The 17,846-nt window shown below is 68.9% G+C and overlaps 3 protein-coding genes across 5 annotated transcripts; 1 reads left to right on the top strand and 2 right to left on the bottom strand.

Annotated features, from left to right (window-relative positions):
• The first annotated feature begins 425 nt into the window (after positions 1-425).
• LRRC46 (leucine rich repeat containing 46) lies at positions 426-3,369 on the top strand. Its single transcript, XM_050330749.1, has 8 exons — positions 426-932; positions 1,032-1,092; positions 1,180-1,288; positions 1,636-1,682; positions 1,809-1,918; positions 2,157-2,226; positions 2,765-2,916; positions 3,014-3,369. Exons 1-8 carry the CDS (start codon positions 902-904, stop codon positions 3,367-3,369), a joined length of 936 nt encoding a protein of 311 aa, XP_050186706.1. The 5' UTR covers positions 426-901.
• Positions 1,592-6,288, bottom strand: SCRN2 (secernin 2). Of its 3 annotated transcripts, none has more exons than XM_050330744.1 (8): positions 5,743-6,087; positions 5,234-5,415; positions 4,886-5,085; positions 4,591-4,806; positions 4,189-4,354; positions 3,916-4,093; positions 3,665-3,834; positions 1,592-3,292 (listed from the first exon to the last, which is right to left on the bottom strand). In XM_050330744.1, exons 1-7 carry the CDS (start codon positions 6,076-6,078, stop codon positions 3,676-3,678), a joined length of 1,437 nt encoding a protein of 478 aa, XP_050186701.1. In that variant the 5' UTR covers positions 6,079-6,087; the 3' UTR covers positions 1,592-3,292; positions 3,665-3,675. The 3 variants fall into 3 exon arrangements, with proteins under 3 accessions (XP_050186701.1, XP_050186700.1, XP_050186702.1); XM_050330743.1 differs by having other exon boundaries at positions 1,592-3,105; XM_050330745.1 differs by lacking the exon at positions 1,592-3,292 and adding an exon at positions 6,247-6,288 and having other exon boundaries at positions 3,299-3,834; positions 5,743-5,914.
• A 3,814-nt stretch (positions 6,289-10,102) lies between these two features.
• SP6 (Sp6 transcription factor) lies at positions 10,103-11,215 on the bottom strand. The gene has a single exon (XM_050330746.1). It carries the CDS (start codon positions 11,213-11,215, stop codon positions 10,103-10,105), a length of 1,113 nt encoding a protein of 370 aa, XP_050186703.1.
• Positions 11,216-17,846: the final 6,631 nt, after the last annotated feature.

The following is a 17,846-nucleotide window of genomic DNA, read 5'->3' as shown; positions in this document are numbered from 1 at the left end:
CCCATTCCCATTCCCACCCCCATTTCCGGCCCCATTCACTTTCCCATTCCCTGCCCTATTCCCATTGCCATTCCCAGCCCCGTTCCCGTTCCCAGCCCCGTTCCCGGTCCCTGCCCCATACCCGATCCCATTCCCTACCCCATACCCGATCCCAGTCCCTACCCCATACCCGATCCCTGTCCCGTTCCCATTCCCAGCTCCACTCCTGTTCCCATTCCCTGCCCCACTCCCAGCCCCGTTCCCGTTCCCTTTCCCTGTCCCATTCCCGATCCCTTTCCTCTGTCCCATTCCCGTTCCCCTTCCCTACCCCATTCCCCTTCCCTGCCCCATTCCCGCTCCATTCCCCTTCCCTGCCCATTCCCAGCCCCTTTCCAGCTCCCGTTCCCATTCCCGCTGCCCTTCCCTCACCTCGCAGCCAGCCCGGTCCCTCCGCTCAGCGCCGCCATCTTGGCCGTGCCGCGCAGGGCCTTGTGGGAAGCTGGAGGCCCGCGCGCTTCCCGTGTCCCGGTCTCCATGGCAACGGCGCCGCCACAGCGCGGCCTGCGCGGCCCGGGGGTCCCTGAGCCCCAAACCGGAGCCCCCGAACCCCCGGGACCGGTCCCGGGGGATGGGTGAGACCCCCAGGAGTCTCTGAGATCCCCAGGCTGGGGATCCTGGTCCCCGTGATCCCCCAGCTCCGCTTTGGTGACTCCACAGCCCCCTGGTTACAGGGACCCTCTGCCCCACCTGGGGGTCCCAGCTCTGATTCCCCGCCATCCCAACGCTCCTGTCCCCACTGACCCCTCCCATTCTGCAGGTTTCTGCCCCTCCCTTTCCCTCAGACCGTTCCCCTTTCAGGCCTCCCCAACACCCACCCGAGGACACGAGGAGGGGACAAGGACTCCCCAGGCCATCCCCTGCCATGGCTGAGCAGGAGGAGACCCTTTGTGGGGGTGAGAGAGAAACTGTGGGGTGGGGGCTCCTCCCTGGCAGGGAGGGGATGGGGAGGGGCTGCACCCCCTGGCCTGGCCCCTCACCCTGATATCCCACAGACCGTGAGGGGACATCCCCAGGAGTGACCCTCAGCGACAGCCTCATCCTCACCAGGAGCGGGTGAGGACCCCCCGGACCTTGGGCTGGCAGGGAGGGGGCTCTGGGCACCCCAAACACATCCCCCCCAACCCCATCCTCTTCCTCCAGATCCATGGAGCTGCTGCCCCCCTCCACCATCCGCCTGGACCGGGAGAACATCTCCTCCATCGGGAAGCTCCAGGATCAGGGAGGGATCCACAGCCTCTACCTGCAGCAGGTGCGGAGCTGTGGGGCAGCTGAGACCCGCCCTGGGCCTGGGGGGGGACACACAACCCCCCAGATCTGCTCCTGTCTCCCCTCCCCAAAGTCCAGAGGGGAAGGAAAAGAGTCTCCCTCCCATCTGATACCAATCCCACTGGAATTCCAGTGAGGGTCTGGGATCAGCCACCTGGTGTTTCCGAACCCACACGAGGAGCCTCAGGGTCCTCCTGAATTTTGGGGTCTCTCCATGTCCTCACCCCCCAGGATGCTCCCCAAATCCCAAACTGTTTCATGCCATAGAAAAACAAGTTGTTATATATTTTTTTCCTATTTTCTATTTTATTTTCCATTTTTATTTTCCAGAACAAAATTGAGAGGATCGAGAATTTGGGCTGTTTTCCCAACCTGAGGTACAGCAGCTCCTGCTCCCAGGGAAATGGCTTTCCACGGGCTCCCACCTTCCCTTGGCCAGGGAGGGGGCTCAAATTCCAGCCCCTGGGAGCTGTGACATCCCCCACCCTGCCTGTGCTCTCCAGGTTCCTCTGCCTGGCTGGAAACCGCATCCAGAGGGTGGAGAACCTGCAGCCCCTGCCTCACCTGCGTGCCCTGGACCTGTCCCACAACCACATCCAGGTGCTGGACACAGGTGGGAAGCAGGAAGGGATGCTGGGGGCTGCCAGTGTGTGTGTGAGTGAGTGGAATACCCATTCCCACATTCCCTGCCTCAGTTTTCCCGGCTCTGAGGTGTCAGGGCTGCTCTGGGAGTCGCCTTGGGAGTGGGTGAAGAGCTGTGGGAGTTTGGGGGAGCAGGAATTTGGCTGGGGGTGGGGGGTGGGGGCTCAGGTCCCACCTCAGCACCTCTGTGCTTCCTTTTGTCCTGGCAGAGGAGCTGCCCCGGGGCCTCCAAATCCTGGATTTAACGGGGAACGAGTGCACCCGCCAGCACGGATACAGGTGGGTCAGGGGGAGGAACAAACCCCTCCCAAAAAACCACAGGAGCCTCTCGGCAGGGTACAGCCCCCCCAGACCAGGAGAAGCTTTGGGGTGACCCAATTGTGGCCTCCCAGTGCCTAAAGATGGACAGAGACTCTGGACAAGGGCCTGGAGTGCCAGGACAAGGGGAATGGCTTCCGACTGCCAGGGGGATAGATGGGATGTTGGGAAGGAATTCTTCCCTGGGAGGGTGGGGAGGTGCTGGGATGGATTTTCCAGAGAAGCTGTGGCTGTCCCAGCCCTGGAAGTGCCCAAGGCCAGGTTGGACTGGGGCTTGGAGCAACCTGGGCTAGTGGAAGGTGTCCCTGCCCGTGGCAGGGGGTGGCACTGGGTGGTCTTTGGGATGCCTTCCAACCCAAACAATTCCATGAGACATCAAATACAAACACCCAAGCCCAGGGATGTGAATCCCTGCCCTGTGCCCAGGCTGGGGGTGGGCTGTGCAGGGGGGACACGGTGCCAGGGGCGGGGACATTGGCTCTTCCCTCATTTTTTCCAGGGAGCTGGTGTTGGGAGCGCTGCCCCACCTCCTGCAGCTGGATGCCCAGCCCCTCCGTGGCAAGGAAGAGGAGGGAGGAGGCTCTTCCCGTGGCCAGGATGAGGATGATGAGCTGCTCCCCAGGCCCAGCGGCCCTTTCACAGTGGACAAAGGTGCCCAGGGGGCGGAAGGGGACACGTGGCACTCCTGGGGACAGGGCTGGCAGTGCCACATCCCCCTGATCCTCCTCCCTCCTCGCATCCCTGGCAGGTTTCTTCTCGGATCTGCGCCGGGAGCTGGCCGGGCGCTCCCAGCGGAGGCGGAGGGAGGTGCTGGAGGAGCACCGGGCGCGGATGGAGGAGCTGCAGGAACGCCGGGATCTGCTGCTGAGCCCGGGTCGGGATGGAGGCCCCAGCCCCACGGCCCCACAGCCCCTGCAGGGCCACCCCCGGCCCCAGGCCCAGCCAGGGACACCCCTCCTGGGATCCAGCGGGTCCCAGCGAGCTCCTGGTGGCGTCCAGTCCCAGAGCAAAGCTCTGGACAAGGAGACTGGAGCCAAAGGGGCAGGGAAAAGACAGTTATCCCGAATATCCCGAGGTAGCGCGGCACCGCGAGGCCAGGAATAAAGGTTTTATTCCCACCCCAATCCATGTGGATGCCATGGATCCCCCACCCTGCAGCTATCCCGGGGCCCTGGCAAAGGCAGGGCTCCAAATCCCATCCCATATCCCTCTCCTTCCCCCTGCACCTCATCCCAGGCCATGGGCACATCTCAGTGCTTTTCTCCAGGGTAAATTAGGGGCTGGAGGTTCCACACCCCCAGGCAGGGCTGGGGGAGGTGGGGAGCCAGGGCTGGACACCAGGAATGTTTTCTCATTCCCTACCCAGGTGCAATTCCAGGGGGAAGCCGAGCCCACGCACCTGTGTGGGGTTTATGTGTAAAACTTCAGCTCTGCCTCCACGCAGTCAAAGAAGAGGTCAGCCAGTTCCTCTGGGTGGGGGGTCTCTGTCCCCTCCAGCAGCGCCTTCATCCCCTCCAGGCCCTGCTTCTCCAGCTCCTGCAGCGTCTCCAGGAGCTTCTGGCCCCACTCCTGGTGGGATTGGGGAGGGAGGAGAGCTCAGGGAATCTGATCCTCATCAAGGGGGCAGCTGTGGGGAGGGCTCTGCCGTACCTGGTCCTGCTCCATGAGCTCCAGGGCTGCCTGGTGCCGGCGGTACAGCTCGTGCCGCCGATCCACCGAGCTCTGGAACCGCGGGATCAGCTTGGCAGGGTCCTGGGGGAAGGTCGGGGACCTCACCTGCGGCACGGGCTTGATGCCGGCCACGAACACGAAGGGCTTGAAGACGGACCTGGAGGAGAGGAGCCCCAGCACGGGGGAGGATGGCGGCTGCTTCCCGGGAATGCCTGGCCCAGGAGCAGGGCTGGGCCCCCCCAGAGGCCTCACCTGGAGGGGTCGGGGGTGGCGGTGAAGAAGTGCACGCAGGGCAGGGCGGGGTCGCGGGGCAGCACGGACACCATGCTGCCCGCCGTGCGGAACCCCTCCGAGTCCACGCAGATCCCGCTGCCCTTGTCCCGCAGGATGGACATCAGCGTCTCCGCCGTGATGTGACCTGGTGGGACACGCAGGGACATGGCACTGCTGTCCCCGTCCCTGTCCCTGTCCCTGTCCCATCCCTGTCCTATCCCAGTCCCTGTCCTTGTTGTGTACTCATCCCTGTCCTCTCCCCATCCCTCCCGTATGCCGGTCCCTGTCCCTGTCCTGTTCTAGCTCCTGTTCCTATCCCATCCCTCCCCCTGCCCCTTCCCTGTCGCCCTCCCTTCCCTGTCCTGCCCCCGTCCCTGTCACCTGCGTGCTGCCTCAGTAGCTCCCTCCCCGCTCGAAATCGGGCCTTGGCAGCCTCCATGCGCGGGGGCTGCTGCTCCAGGGAGAAAACCTGGGCGAAGCTGAACTCGCCGTGCCCGCTCCACCAGCCCTGGCTCTGCGCCCGCTGCCGCAGCCCCGCGTGCTCCGCCGTGATCTCGCTGCCGATGCTCAGCTGGTTGGAGATGTTGCGGCTTCCCTCTGCGACAGGGGGGTCAGCTGGGGGCTGGCAGGGGGCACGCAGCTCCCTGTGCTCCCAGTACAGCCAGTGCCCGCTCACCGGTGATCCGCTGGGCCGCCCAGTAGCGCCCGGCAGTCTCCAGCACCCAGGCCTCGGTGCGGTCAGCCAGCAGGAAGGTGTTGTGGTACACGAAGGGCACCGGCTCCTCCTTGCAGCTCCCGCCCTGCCCATAACGCTCCAGCAGCGCCGTCATCACCTCCAGGGCCTCCCGGGCCGAGCTGCCCCGCTCCAGACCCAGCCTGTGCCGGGCAGTGCCCGTCAGCCAGCGCCAGGAGCCGGGGCAGGAGGGACATGGTGCTGTTCTCACCTCCCCTGGCCCACCCTCACCTCCCCATGTCCATCCTCACCTCCCTGGGTCCATCCTCACCTCCCCAGGTCCATCCTCACCTCACCAGGTCCATGCCCAGCAGTGCCTCGTCCTCGCCCAGGGGCTCGCGTGTCCACACGCCCTCGTTGCCCACGCACACGCCGTGCTCGTTGGCGCCCATCTCGGCGCCCCAGAGCCAGGCAGGGCGGCTCAGCACCACGGCGTGGGTGTGCTCTGCCTGCTCCACCTCCAGGTACGTGCACTGTGGGGGGCACACGGGGGGGCTGGCACCCAGAGCACTCAGGGCACCGTCCCCTGCAGCCACCCTGGCGCAGGAAGGTGCTCCAGAGGGCATGGGAGGGGCTCTGAGACCTGGCACACTCAGTGCACCTCCCTCTGCAGTCACCTTGGCCCAGGAGGCTGCTCTGGAGGGCACACAGATGGGCTGAGACCTGGCACACTCAGTGCACTGACCCCAAGAGCCACCCTGGCCCAGGCAGGTGCACTCGGGGGGGGGAGGGACACACATGGATGGCCTCAGACCCCACCCACCGTCCCTGCAGCCACCCTGGCCCCAGCACGGTCTCACCTGGACTTTGTCCCCGGGCTGGTGGGTGGCAGCGGGGACATAGACGACCTCCTGGACCTCGTGGCGCGGGCGGTCGGCGTTCTTGGCGAAGATGACGGCGGGGGACGCGGTGTGGGGGGGCAGGGCCACGAAGCAGTCGCAGGACGAGGGAACAGGACCCTGCCCCGCCATCCTAAACCCGGCAGAAGGGACCAGGGTGGGAGGGGGACACCGAGGGGATGTCACCCCCTTGTGCCTGTCCTGGATGTGTCCCCACGGTCCCTTTGGGGCCGGAATTGGGGGGGTCTGTGGGATAACGCCGTCCGTGAAACCAGGGAGACACATCAGTGACCCCATGGCGGGGTGGGCACTGGGGACACCTCCCCCCGGGACCCCGCAGCTCCGCAGCGGCCGGAGACCCCCCCCTCCCGGTCACCGGGACCCCCCCGCACCGCCCGCGGACGGGACCCCCTCCCGCCCATCCCCGGTAACGCGGGACCCCCGGGACCCTCCATCCCCACGGACCTGCCGCTGCTCCCGCACCGCCCCCGCCGCTCCCGGTCCCGCCCTCCCGGTCCCGTCCCGCACCGCCCGTGCGACGGCGGCGCCCGGTGGTCGGAGGCCGAACGGCGGGGACTGGCACCGGGACAGACACCGGGACAGACACCGGGACAGACACCGGGACCGGGACCGACACCCGCGTGTGGAGAGGGCACTGACACCGGCACAGCCATCCGCGTGGGATGGGGAGGGATCGGACCCCAAAGGACCCCGGGGATGGGGGTCCCAGTTTTCCCCTTCCCGCAGGGCATGGACGAGGCACCCGGGTACGATCTGGAGAGGGTCCCGTGGGGCAGACCAACCCCCCCTTCCCCGTGGGCGGTACCCCCGTGGGCATCACTCCGCGTGGGCAGCGCCCCGCCCGCCCCACGCTATGCGGGCGGACCTGCCGGGCAGCGCCCTGCCCGCGGGGGGACCCCGAGCGCCCGCCCGGCGCGGGGGGGTGAGGGACGGGACCCTCAGGGGGGGCTCAGCTGGTCCTCAGCCCGGTCACCCCCCACCCAGTACCCTCCAGCAGCCCCGGAGGCCCAAAGGCAGGGTGGGGGGTGGGGTGCTGCACCCTTGGACTCTTTGGCAGGGTGGATTTGGGGTTGGGGTACTGGACCTCAGGATATTTTGGATTTGGAGTGCCGGACCCCCAGATCCCTTGCAGGGATGATTTGGGGTTGGGGGTACTGGACCCCCGGTCCCTTGGCAGGGATGATTTGGGGCTGCAGTGTCAGACCCCTGGGTCTCTTGGTGGGGATGGGTGGGAAGGTCGCGGTGTTGAACCCTAAATCCCTCGGTAGGGATGTTCTGGGGCCGCAGATCAGCCCCCCGGGTCTCTTGGCAGGGACGGAGCCGGGAGAGCCGGAGCGTGGAAAACACGCGGCGTTTATTTCAGTACAAAAACCCCAACGCACAGTCCCGCAGCCTCTTCACAGCACAAACACTCCCCTCGCCGGGCGGGGGGCACCCCTTTGCCCCCAGGGCTGCAGCCCCCACTCGGGCCACCCCGCTCCCTCTTCCCCGCCCCCCGTGCCGGTCCCTCGGTCCCTCCCTGCCCCGGGGAGGCGGCCCCGGGGGTGGGGGACGCGGTGGTTCGGGGCGCGGGGCCGGGATCCCCACGCCGCAGCAGGCTGGACTGGTTTCCCGGCCGCCGGCCCTCCCCACCCGGTTTTACAGCCTTCATTGCCCCATCGCGGCAGGCAGAGAGCCCCGGGGCTGCGGGGGCTGAGCACACCTGGGGGGGCACAGCACACCTTGAGGGGGGGGCACAGCACACCTTGAGGGGGGGGCACAGCACACCTTGAGGAGGGGGCACAGCACACCTGGGGCCTCTCCTCGCAGCCCCCCCCGACTCTGAGACAGGTGAGGCTGAACCCCGAGTCCCGGCGTCACAGTGGGACCCCCCTGCTCGGCAGTTCCCTCCCCAGCCCACCCTTGGGGTGCCCCTGCTGTAGCCCCCACCTTCCCCCCAAAATCTGCTCCGGTGGCTGCAGCACGGGGGCCCCAACAGGCCAGAGCCCCCCCGGCTGCTGCTGGAGCCACCAAAACCCCACGGGTGCAGCACTGTGGCACCTTCGGGAGGGTCCTGAGCCCCCCCCGGGGAGATGAAATCCCATCTAGGGGGCACCTCGGGGAAATTTTGTGCTGGAAAAGGCAAATGCCGGAGTCGGGGACGTCCTTCGAGAGCTGCGGGCAGCCCAGGTCACCCGAGTCCTGCAGGGGGACAGTGGTGGCCGTGCCAGGGCTGGGGACACGTCCTCGCAGACCCCCCCAGCGAGACTTCACCTCGTGCTGGGGGGCTCCAGCCCCACGGCTCGCCCCTGCCCCACGGCGCGGGGGGGTTGCTGCCAGCCCCTCCCACATCGGTGGGGACAGGGACAGGGATGGGGACAGGGATGGGACCCTCTGAGGGGTCCGACCCCCCTCCTCCCCATCCCCGCAGCCCACGGCCTGGGACGTTCACTCTGCCCGAGTGGCAAAGCCTGGCTTCACCTTAATAAAATAATAATAATTAATAATAATAATAATTAATAATAATAATAATAAAACAATCAAAACCGAAGGTCTTGGGGCGCCCTCTGGGCACGGACCCCACTCGACTTCACCTCTACCCCTTCCCCCTAGACCTCGGGGGCTCTGAGCCAGGCAGCCCCCGACACGGCCCCCAGAGCCCCCAGGATGGGGCCATGCCGGGAGATCAGCTCCCCCCAAATTCCCCCCCTCCCCAGACTCCCAACTGGTGTGAACTGGTGTTGGCTGGGGGGCAGAGCCGGGGTGGAACCCCCGGGTGCCTCGAGCAGCCAGCGAACCCCTCCCACTCCCACCCCAGCACTGCCCTCCCCCAAACCGCCCCCCCTCAGGTCCCGGTTTCAGCGTCTCCTTCTGTGTCCGAGGGGTTCTGCCAAAATCGGGGGGTGAGACCCCGAAGGTCTAAAAACCGAGTTTCGAGGACCCCTAGCCAGGGGTGCAGGACAGACACGGGGCCCCCTGGGGACAGGGTGTCGGCCCCAGGGGGGGAAAAACATGGGGTCCCTGCTGGGGGGATGCCCACCGGGAGATAGGGGGACCTGGGAAGGGACAGCTCTGGGGTCCCCGTGGGGACAGGCAGCATGCACGGGGGCAGGCAGAGATTCCCTGGAGATACGGGACCCCGGGGAGGGACGGCTACAGGGCCACGGGGGGACAGGTTGCATGCACGGGGGGACAGCGGGGGTCCCCTGGGGTGCGGGGTCCCCGAGGGACCCCAGGGGGGTGGCTGCTGTCCCCAGGAAGGGACGGCAAGGTGCGGGGACAGACAGCTCGCCCCGCAGTCCCGGGGTCCGCGGGCAGGGCCGGCCCCGCGGTGCCCGGGGGCGGGCGGGGGTCGCGGGGCAGCGCGGCCGTGCCAGGCCCGAGGAATGCGGCCGCCCCGGCTCTCCCGGGCCCGCGGCCGCCCCGGTGCTTCCCGCCCGGGGCCGCGGCGGTGGGCGTGGGAAAGCCGCGGGTGTGCGCTTGGGCAACGGCCCCGCCACGCGCCCGCGGCCCCCGCGGCCCCCGAGCTCCCCGCGGCTCACATTCACGCAGGACTTCTTTGTTTTCCCTGTTTTAGCCTCCATTCGGGCCAAAAAAAACCCCACAAAAATAGGGCTTCACATCCTCAGGCTCCCGGCCAAGGCGGGGCTCCCAGGGGTGCGGGACCCCACGCCGGCCCAGCATCCCCAGCCGGGGCGGGGGGCTGTGGGCAGCCCCCGTCCCGCCCCGCGTGTCCCCCACGTGCCAAAAACTCCGTGGAGTGATCAGAAAACGGGGCTGGCACGGGGCCGGGGGCTGAGCCCGCCGTGCCACAGTTTGGAGGGGACCGCGGGGAGGGGGCCGGGGGGCTGCGGCCACCCTCCCCGAGCGGCGGCTCCCGGGTTTCTCCTCTCCCTTTCTCCTTCTCCTTCCTCCCCTTTGGGCTGGACGTGCCCGGGCAGCGCCCGCTCCTTCGGCTCCCATTGATGTTCCTCCCAAACAGCCCCGCCGCCTGCCAGCAGCCTCCCGAAAAAAAAGATTTGGGAAGCCGGGGGAGGATGGAGGGGTGGAGGGTGGGGGAACCGGGGCAGGAGAGCAGGAGCAGGACAAGTGAAACCGCCTCGGGGCAGCTCCGGCTCCGGCGCTCCCCAAACGCCGCAGCAGGGGCCGGGGCTGTGCCACCAGCCTTGTCCCCTCCTCCTCGCCACCGCCCCCGGCACAAGGTGCCAGCCCTGTGCCCACCCCCACACACACCCCCAAATCCCTTCGGAGACCGGCCCCGAAGGGTCCCCCCGGTCCTCCCCACCTCCATCCGTGTGTCCCCCCCCCGGGGCTCAGCGGCTCAGTTTGTGGGGGCGGCTGCGTTGCCCCCCTCCGGCTCCCTCTTGCCTCCTCCCTTGGCGGCCGACGGGTCCCCGGCGCCCTTCCCTTCGGGCTCGGCCCCGTCCTTGCCCCCGTCGTGGGTCTTCATGTGCTTGCCCAGGTGGTCGCTGCGCATGAAGACGCGGCCGCAGACGGGGCAGGCGAACTTCTTGGCGCCGGTGTGGGTCTGGAGGTGCCGCTGCAGCTCGTCGGAGCGGGTGAAGCGCTTGCCGCAGAAGAGCCAGTTGCACACGAAGGGCCGGTCGCCGCTGTGCCAGCGCAGGTGGGCTTTCAGGTGGGAGGTCTTGGCGTACGCCTTCCCGCAGCCCGGGATGTGGCAGTTGTGCAAGTGCTTGCGCTTCGCCCCCTCGGGGCACGGCCCCCCCCTCTCGGCCTCCTGGCAGTTGGGGCAGCGACACGCCGCCTGCCCCCCGCCCCTCGGCACGGCCCGCCGGGCGCCTTTGGGACGCCCCCCGCCCTCCGCCTCCGGACCCCGCGGCTCCGGGGGACCCTCCAGAGCCTTCGCCCCCTCCGTGCCCAGGAGATGTTGCGCCGGCGGCGGCAGGAGGTGGGCGGGGGGCCCGCAGAGCTGGTGCTCCCCCCCGGGGCCGTACCCCCCCAGGGCCGGCGGCAGCCCGGGATGCGCGGGCACCTGCAGCCCCCCGCCCTGCCCGGGGGGCAGCTCCATCCAGCTGGCCCCGGCGTGGAGGTCCCACCAGTTGACACCCCCCCCTTCCTCGCCGGGGGCGCCGGGGTGGGGGGGCCGAAACCAGGGCTCGTAGGGGTGCGCCATGTCCGGGGGGGCCGGCAGCAGCTTGGCGTAGGCGCCGGGGGCGGCGGGGCCGTCGCGGGGCAGCTCTAACCTCGGGGGGCCATGGGGCTCGTAGGCGCCGGGGGCGGCGAAGGCGGAGTCGTCGGGCCCCGGTAGCGGCAGCTCCGGGGGGGGCAGCGGGGAGGAGAAGTCGGGGGCTCCCGGGGCGGCGGGGGCGTGCGGCTGGAAGGGCTGCAGCGGCTGCAGGTCCAGGTGGGTCGGGGAGGCGCGGGGCGCGTCCGAGGGCTGGGATCCCAGGGAGCCGCAGACCGCCGTCAGCATCGCGGGGAGGCGGCGCGCACAGACCTGCAGGGGCCGAGGAGGGGTGGGCGGGGAGGGGGAGAGAAGAGGTGTGAGAAGAGGAGGGGGGCACATCTCCACACACCCCCTCCCCGCCCCTGAGCGTGCACCGGCAGCGACTCCCATGCCCATCACCCGCCTTTTGGGGGTCACCAAACCGAGGAGGGTTCGCTGCTCTGCAGCCCGATGTGACACCAGGATGGTGACACCAGACTGGGGGGGAGCCACCCCTTAGCACCCGCCCCTTATGGACCCCGTGCCAGCCCCTGGTGGTGCCGGTGGGTCACGTCTGTGGCCCAGAGGGGTCGGTGCCTAATTCCAAAATCCAAGGAAACCGGCAGCCCCTGCCTTGTCACCCCCCAGACGGTGTCCCCCAACACCCGAGGGGACCTGCGTGCCATCCCCACGCCCATGTCCCGACAGCACCCAAGAGCCCACCTTGGCTCTCCCGCCCCTCAGCCGGGCTGGGAAACCATCGACCCCCTCCCTGCTCCTGCCCCAAGCCCGGCTGGCAGCCCCCAGGCGTTTTGGGGGCCTGGTTGGCAGCGGGATGAGGCGGCAGCGCCCCGGGCAGGGCCCGCGGCAGCCCTTTGAAGGCGGGCTCTGGGCTGCCTTGGCCCGCGGCCCCGGACCCCCTGGGGGCACCCGCTGCACCCCCAGACCCCCGGGCGGCCGCTGCTTCCCTGGCAGGGCGGCCGTGACTCAGCGGGAGCTTTGCAAACCCCACTGGGGACGGGCCCCACCCCGGTGTCGAAATCCACCTGCCGCCACCGGCTCCCGCCCCCCGACTTCCCACCGGCGCCGCGGTGAGGGGCGGCCGAGACCTCCCCCTCCCCAAAAAACCCTCTCGCCACCATCTCCTTCTCCCAGTTCCCCCCACGCTGTTCCCCCCAGCCCTTCACACTCCCCAGCCCCTGTGGGACAGGGATAGACCCTCAGGGAGGCGCTGGAAGCTTTGGGGTGGGGGATCCCCCGAACAAAGGGGCCGGACCCCCAGAGCCCTCTGATCCCTGGTACTGAGTCTGGGGCAGGGAGGCTTCCCGGGAAGACCCCCCAGCTGTGTGGGGACACCGTTTTCCCCTGCCAGGTGTCAGCCAGAAGGATCCCAAGGATCTGGGTGGGAATTAGGGGGGGTCCCAAAATCCCCCTGACAGAACCCATCTTTACCTGTGCTACCAACACCTGTGGGGGCTCAGCCTCGAGCTGGTGCTGGGGTGGCAGCCTGAGCAGGTTTTGGGGTCCTGCTCCCCAGCTGGAGCTCAGCTCTGCCCACCCCAACCCTGGGGACCATCCTGGGGGTGTCAGGAGAGGAAAGGCACCAAGAGGGTCCATCACGTCCTCCCACAGCAGTCCCCAGTGGGGTCCTGAGCCCCCCCAACCCCCTGCTCCCTCTGGGTGCAAAATTGGGGCCAAACCCACAAAAACCCACAGTGACAGCCTGTCAGGGGGCTTTGGGGTGGCAGCTGGAAGGCACAGGCTCCCCCTGAGTCTGGGGACACAGGGAACATGGCAGGGACATCCCCCAGGCCCCCAGCAGTGATAGGAGGGGAAAGGACCCTCTGTGGGGTCCCGGGGAGGTCCCCCTGACACAGCTCCAGGACGGCCCCTCCATGGCTCTCCTGACCCCACTCCCCACAGTCCCCTCGGCTCGGGGGTCCCCACAAGCCCCCTAGGGCAGCCCCACTCCCACCAGTCACACCATCCCCACACCCCCTCCCAGCTCCAAAACCAGCGAACAAGGACCACTACTGGGATGGGGGGGGTTAAGCACTGGGAGGACCCCCCGCCACGAGTCTGCCCCAGCCACCTGAGAAGCCTTCCCAGGACGTTTTTCCACGCGGGAAGGATGACAAAAATCCCCAGGGGGGCCCCAGCGTCCTCCCTCCCTCCCTGGCGGGGCCCGACGACGCGTTGGCCATTTCACCGCAGGGAAACTGAGGCAGCGGCGGGTGAAGCGTCCCGTGAGTCACGGCCCGGGCTGGGCACAGGCGGCCCGGCCCGTCTCCCAGCCCCGCCGCTGCCTCGCCCCGCGGCGGGGCCGGGCGGGCGCCGCTGCCCCCCAGCACCGGCAGCCCCAACGGGTGGGAAGGGGGCTGTGGGTATCCGGGGGGATATCGCGGGTTTGGGGCCACGCCGTGGGTTCGGGGGGATGCTGCGGGGTCACGCGGATGCCGTGGGTTCGGGGGGATGCCGAAGCTTTGGGGGGATGCCGTGGGTTTGGGGTTCCCCACTCCCTGGCCAGCCCGCAGCAACGCGCCCCGAAGCCGCAGCGAAACTCCCCGGGGGCTTTTTTTGGGGGGGTCCAAAAAAGCGGTGCGGGGGGTCCAGCCTGTCCAGCCCCCCGCCTCGCACCCACCGGGGCTCGGTACCGGCGCGGGGTCCCTGCGGGGCCGGTGGGGGCTCGACCCAACAGGAGGGGGACCTCATCCCCTCAGGAAGGGGTCTCAGCCCCACGGGAAGGGGTCTCAGCCCCACGGGAAGGGGTCTCATCCCCACGGGAAGGGGTCTCAGCCCCGCGGGAAGGGGTCTCATCCCCACGGGAAGGGATCTCAGCCCCGCGGGAAGGGCGGTCGCGCTGTAAATTGGAGCGGGGTGGGGGGGACACATCGGGGCGTCCCGGGAGGCGGCGGGGCCGGCAGCCCCGGGGCTCGGTGGCCGCTGGACGCGGCGGGGCGGCGAGCACAGACTTGCCGGGGCCGGGGCCGGAGCGGGCGGCGGGGCCGCCGCAGCCCGTTCCCAGCCGTCGGTCAGGGCAGCCGGGACCCTCCCGGGGGGTCCCGTCGGGGGTCCCCGCGATGGCGGGGGTACCTACGGGTCTAGCGGCGGCAGCGAGGTCCCGGCGGGTCCGTCCTCATCGGCGTGGCGTGGGCGCTGCTTCCCGAGGGGACCCCGAGGGACCCGCGCGGCTCCCCAGGGACGGGGCACCCACTGGGCCGGGCGAGCAGGAATGGCCGGGTCCCAGCCCGGCCGCCGGCTCTTCCCTCCGCCCCCCCGCCCAGCTCCACCCCCGGCCCCGGTGATTTTAACCCTTGGAGGCAGAGCCCCAGCCCCGCCGCTTGACAGGAGCCGGCTCCGGTCCCAGGATCCGGCGGATGAAAGCGGAGGGAGGGGACGGGAAGTTCGCAGCAGACACCGCAAACAGGGGGGTAATTAAAGAAGAAAGAAACAACCGCCTCCCTCCCGCGCCCGTGGCCGCCTCCTCCTGCCACCCCCCCACACCCCGGGGACCCCCGGGCACCCCTCCTGTCCCCCCCCTCGTCCAGGCACCCCGCAGCTGTCCCCTCTCTGCTGTTGGTGACACGCAGGTGGCCGCCCTCCTCCTGCCAGTCCCCCCGGGCACCCCACAGCTGTCCCCCCACCCGGGGGTGACACAAAGAGGCGGCCCTTCTCCTGCCACCCCCCCAGAGATCCCCGGGCACCCCAGCTGTCTCCCCACCCGGGGGTGACACACAGAGGTGCCCACCTTCCTCCTGCCACCCTTTTGGGGTCCCCCAGTCTGTCTCCCCACTCCGGGGGCGTCACACCTGCCCCTGCCCCCAGGGGCGTCACCTGTCCCCATGGGGGGCTCAGTGCCCCCCGCTGTGGGACACAGGGGACAAGTTTTGGGGCCAGAGCTGGACCCGTGGCAGGAGGGAGTGGGATGATCGCTGCAGGACCCACCATGACCCAGATGGGATTTGGGGCACCCCAGAAGGGTCCAGGAGGTGCTGGACGACCCCATCCCTGCTCAGCCTTGGATGTCCAAACCTCCCCGTCCCCCCCGAGGCTGCCGAGAAACCCCGGGACTGCCGGGTGACAACACCAGTGGAGCCACTTAATCACCGGCGCGTCGTGTCCCCATTTCCACAGCCAACCCCCCGGGGCCTGCCCGGGGGCGGCCACAGCTGCGCGGGGACCCCCCGTTGGAAGCCCACCCTGCCCGGAATCCCACGGGAAAAGGCTCCGGTGCCTCTCCAGAGCCAGGACCGGGCCGGCAGCGCCGCGATCCCGGCGTGCCCACACCCCCCGGCCAGCCTGCCAAGCGCCCGGCCGGGCGGAGGGTGCGGGGAACTCCTTCGCCCCGGGGAAAACTCTCCTGGTTTTCATCATCCCAGGGAATGGCTCCAGCGCCGCCGCCACCAAAACGCGGCCGCCGGTGGGGTGAGCGTGGCACGACGGCTGGGCTGGGGCAGGAACAGGGATGGAGCTCCCGGGATGGGGACACCGGGATGGGGACACCGGGATGGGAACACCGGGATGGGGTGTCCAGGTGGGGATCCCAGGATGGGAACACTGGGATGGGGACCCCTGGGGTGTGAAGGGGCAGGACAAGCGGCTGAGGGGGTTGACAGGGGGAACACACACAAGTACTCTGTGAGGGCACGTGGGGCACAGGGGGGGGATGTTGGGGGGCACAGTTCCAGGGTCTCACTGCCATCCTGGGAGGATCCAGGGGCCACTCCCAGGGATCCAGAGGAAGGGGGACCCCCAAGTGTTATTGGGGCCGGGATGGTGGCCCTGGGCTCCCTGGCTGCCCCCTCTGCTTGCCAGATTGTTCCCTTCCCAGTGCATCGTGCACATGTGGCACGTCCCCTGTCCCTTCCCCTCGAGGTGTCCTCCCAGTGTCCCCAGTGCTGCAGGGACTGGGCTGGTGGGAGGGAGACGTGTCCCTGGCCAGGGATCCCAGTTGCTGGATGGCTCCTATCCCAGCCATTCCCATCCTCTCCAGGGAGGGATGTGGGACACTCGGTGTGTCTCCTCCAGGGACAGAGATCTGGGAAGGCCCCGACCCCCCTCATCCCACTGGCACCGGACCCCAAGGCCTCCCTGGGACCCTCCAGACCCCTCCCAAAACATCCCTGCTGGGCTGGGGGGGCAGGAGATGCCGGGAGGTGCCCGGGGACCGTGGGGGGCCGAGATGCTGTGGCAGGATGGGGCAGTGGCACAGGGCTGTGGGGACCGTGGGGGGAGGGATTTGGGGGGGCAGGGAGTCTGGAGGGGTCCTGGAGCCCCCTAAGCAGAGCTGGAGCCTCAGGTGGGACCACAAACAGGCAAGGAATTGTGGAGATGCCGGAGCGTTCCGGGGGGGATCTCCTCTGTCTGCAACCCTGAGCCGTGCCTTGAAATTACAGCCTAATTACAGAGCTCATTTGCATAAATTATAAGGCAAGAGGCAAACGCCTCCAATCCCTCGCAGTGATCAGGCGGCAGGAGCCGCTCCGGGAAGGGATGGGGGGGGACCGAGGGGTGACTGGGGGGGTGTTCTGGGTCCTGCAGGAGCCGGGGTGGGGCAGGAGGGGTCGGTGCTCCCCAAAACCTCAGTGGGACCCCCTGTGCGGGTGGGCACGAGGCAGCAGCGACCCCCCCACCCCCCAGAGCTGCCCCCAGTCCTGCCCAGGGAAGGGGGGACAGGACCCTCGGTGTGCCCCGTGGGTGGTGGAGGGGGGTGGAAGGGCTGGCACGGGGCAGGGGGGGTGCAGGATTGGGGTTGGGGACACCAGGGAAAGAGGAGTGGGGGATGGAGGGAGGGATGGAGAGACAAAGAGATGGAGGAGGGATGGAGGGAGAGAGCAGGAGAGTCCCCCAGGAGCAGGGGGATGGAGGGAGGGATGGAAGAGCAGGGATGTCCCCCCAGGTTCCAGGGGGGGACAGAGGGACATCCGAGCCCCCTCCCAGCCCTGGGGGCCGAGCACTTCAAACGCTCCCGGCTCCGGAAAGGGCCGCAATTTCCTGCTCTGCCATAAAACAAATTGGGGGGAGGGGGAGGAGCGGGTCGGGGGAGTGGGGTCTGGGCATGTCCGTGCAGGGGTCTGTGTGTGTGGGGGGGTCACATCCACGCGTGTGACCCCCCCGTGCGCCGCGTGCCTGTGAGCACGTCCCTGTGCACCCACCCACACACGTGGGTGCTGATCCCGGGGGGGTAACCCCGGGGGGGTCTGCAGCGGCTGCCACGGGGCTGCGCCGTCTGGGTCGCCCCGTCCCGAGGGGACATCCCTGGGGTGGCCCCGGGGCCTCAGACGGGGAGAGACACTCCGGGATCCTCCCCGGAGGTTTTGGGGGGGCCCCACACCCAGACAGCCCCGAGGGGGTGACTCTGGGGTGACGTGGAACCCCCCCTCGAGGTGCTGACGGGAACCTGGGGGGGGGGACCCCGAGACTGCTGGGGGTGGCACTGTGGGCACGATGCCAGGTGGGTCAGGGACAGGGGTGGCTCTGGGTGGTCACAGCCCCCGTGGGGTGATCACAGCCCCACGGAGTGATCCCACTTCCCACGCGGGTGTCACCCCCCCCCTGGAGTGCTCCCAGTAAACGGTGGGACACAACCCCATCCCTGTCCCCAGGCTGTGCCATCACGGGGACCAGGACCCAGCCCCGTGCCAGCCGTGGTGTCCCTGGGAAGGACTGGCACCCCCGGGAATGCCTGGCACCCCCGGGAACAGGTGGCACGGCGCTACCCACCTGCTCCCCGAGGACAAGGGCACCTGCCTGCCTGGCAGAGATTCCTATCGGGATTATCGCGACGGGATTCCCGTGCCCGCGGTGCGTGCCAGGTCACGGCGTGCCCGGAGGGAGCGGTTTCCTCCCCGGCAGCAGGAATTACTGTCGGGACTCGACCTCTCCGCGACGGAGCTGC

Source organism: Myiozetetes cayanensis, unplaced genomic scaffold, assembly GCF_022539395.1.
Source record: "Myiozetetes cayanensis isolate MyiCay16 unplaced genomic scaffold, myiCay2020 scf44, whole genome shotgun sequence".
NCBI classification, from domain to species: domain Eukaryota; kingdom Metazoa; phylum Chordata; class Aves; order Passeriformes; family Tyrannidae; genus Myiozetetes; species Myiozetetes cayanensis.
Note: the sequence above shows the minus strand (reverse complement) of the source record. Positions and strands in the feature narration are given on the sequence as shown.

Bases quoted from the DNA above. Each gene is read 5' to 3' on its own strand.
- SP6 (XM_050330746.1), bottom strand. From the start codon at position 11,215: ATGCTGACGGCGGTCTGCGGCTCCCTGGGATCCCAGCCCTCGGACGCG.
- SCRN2 (XM_050330744.1), bottom strand. From the start codon at position 6,078: ATGGGGTCACTGATGTGTCTCCCTGGTTTCACGGACGGCGTTATCCCA. The intron at 5,416-5,742 runs GTGAGACCGTGC...TGCCCCCCACAG, and splicing joins AGCCCGGGGACAAAGTCCAG to TGCACGTACCTGGAGGTGGA. The intron at 5,086-5,233 runs GTGAGGATGGAC...TGCCCGGCACAG, and splicing joins CTGGGCATGGACCTGGTGAG to GCTGGGTCTGGAGCGGGGCA.
- LRRC46 (XM_050330749.1), top strand. From the start codon at position 902: ATGGCTGAGCAGGAGGAGACCCTTTGTGGGG. The intron at 1,919-2,156 runs GTGGGAAGCAGG...TTGTCCTGGCAG, and splicing joins CATCCAGGTGCTGGACACAG to AGGAGCTGCCCCGGGGCCTC. The intron at 2,917-3,013 runs GTGCCCAGGGGG...CATCCCTGGCAG, and splicing joins CCCTTTCACAGTGGACAAAG to GTTTCTTCTCGGATCTGCGC.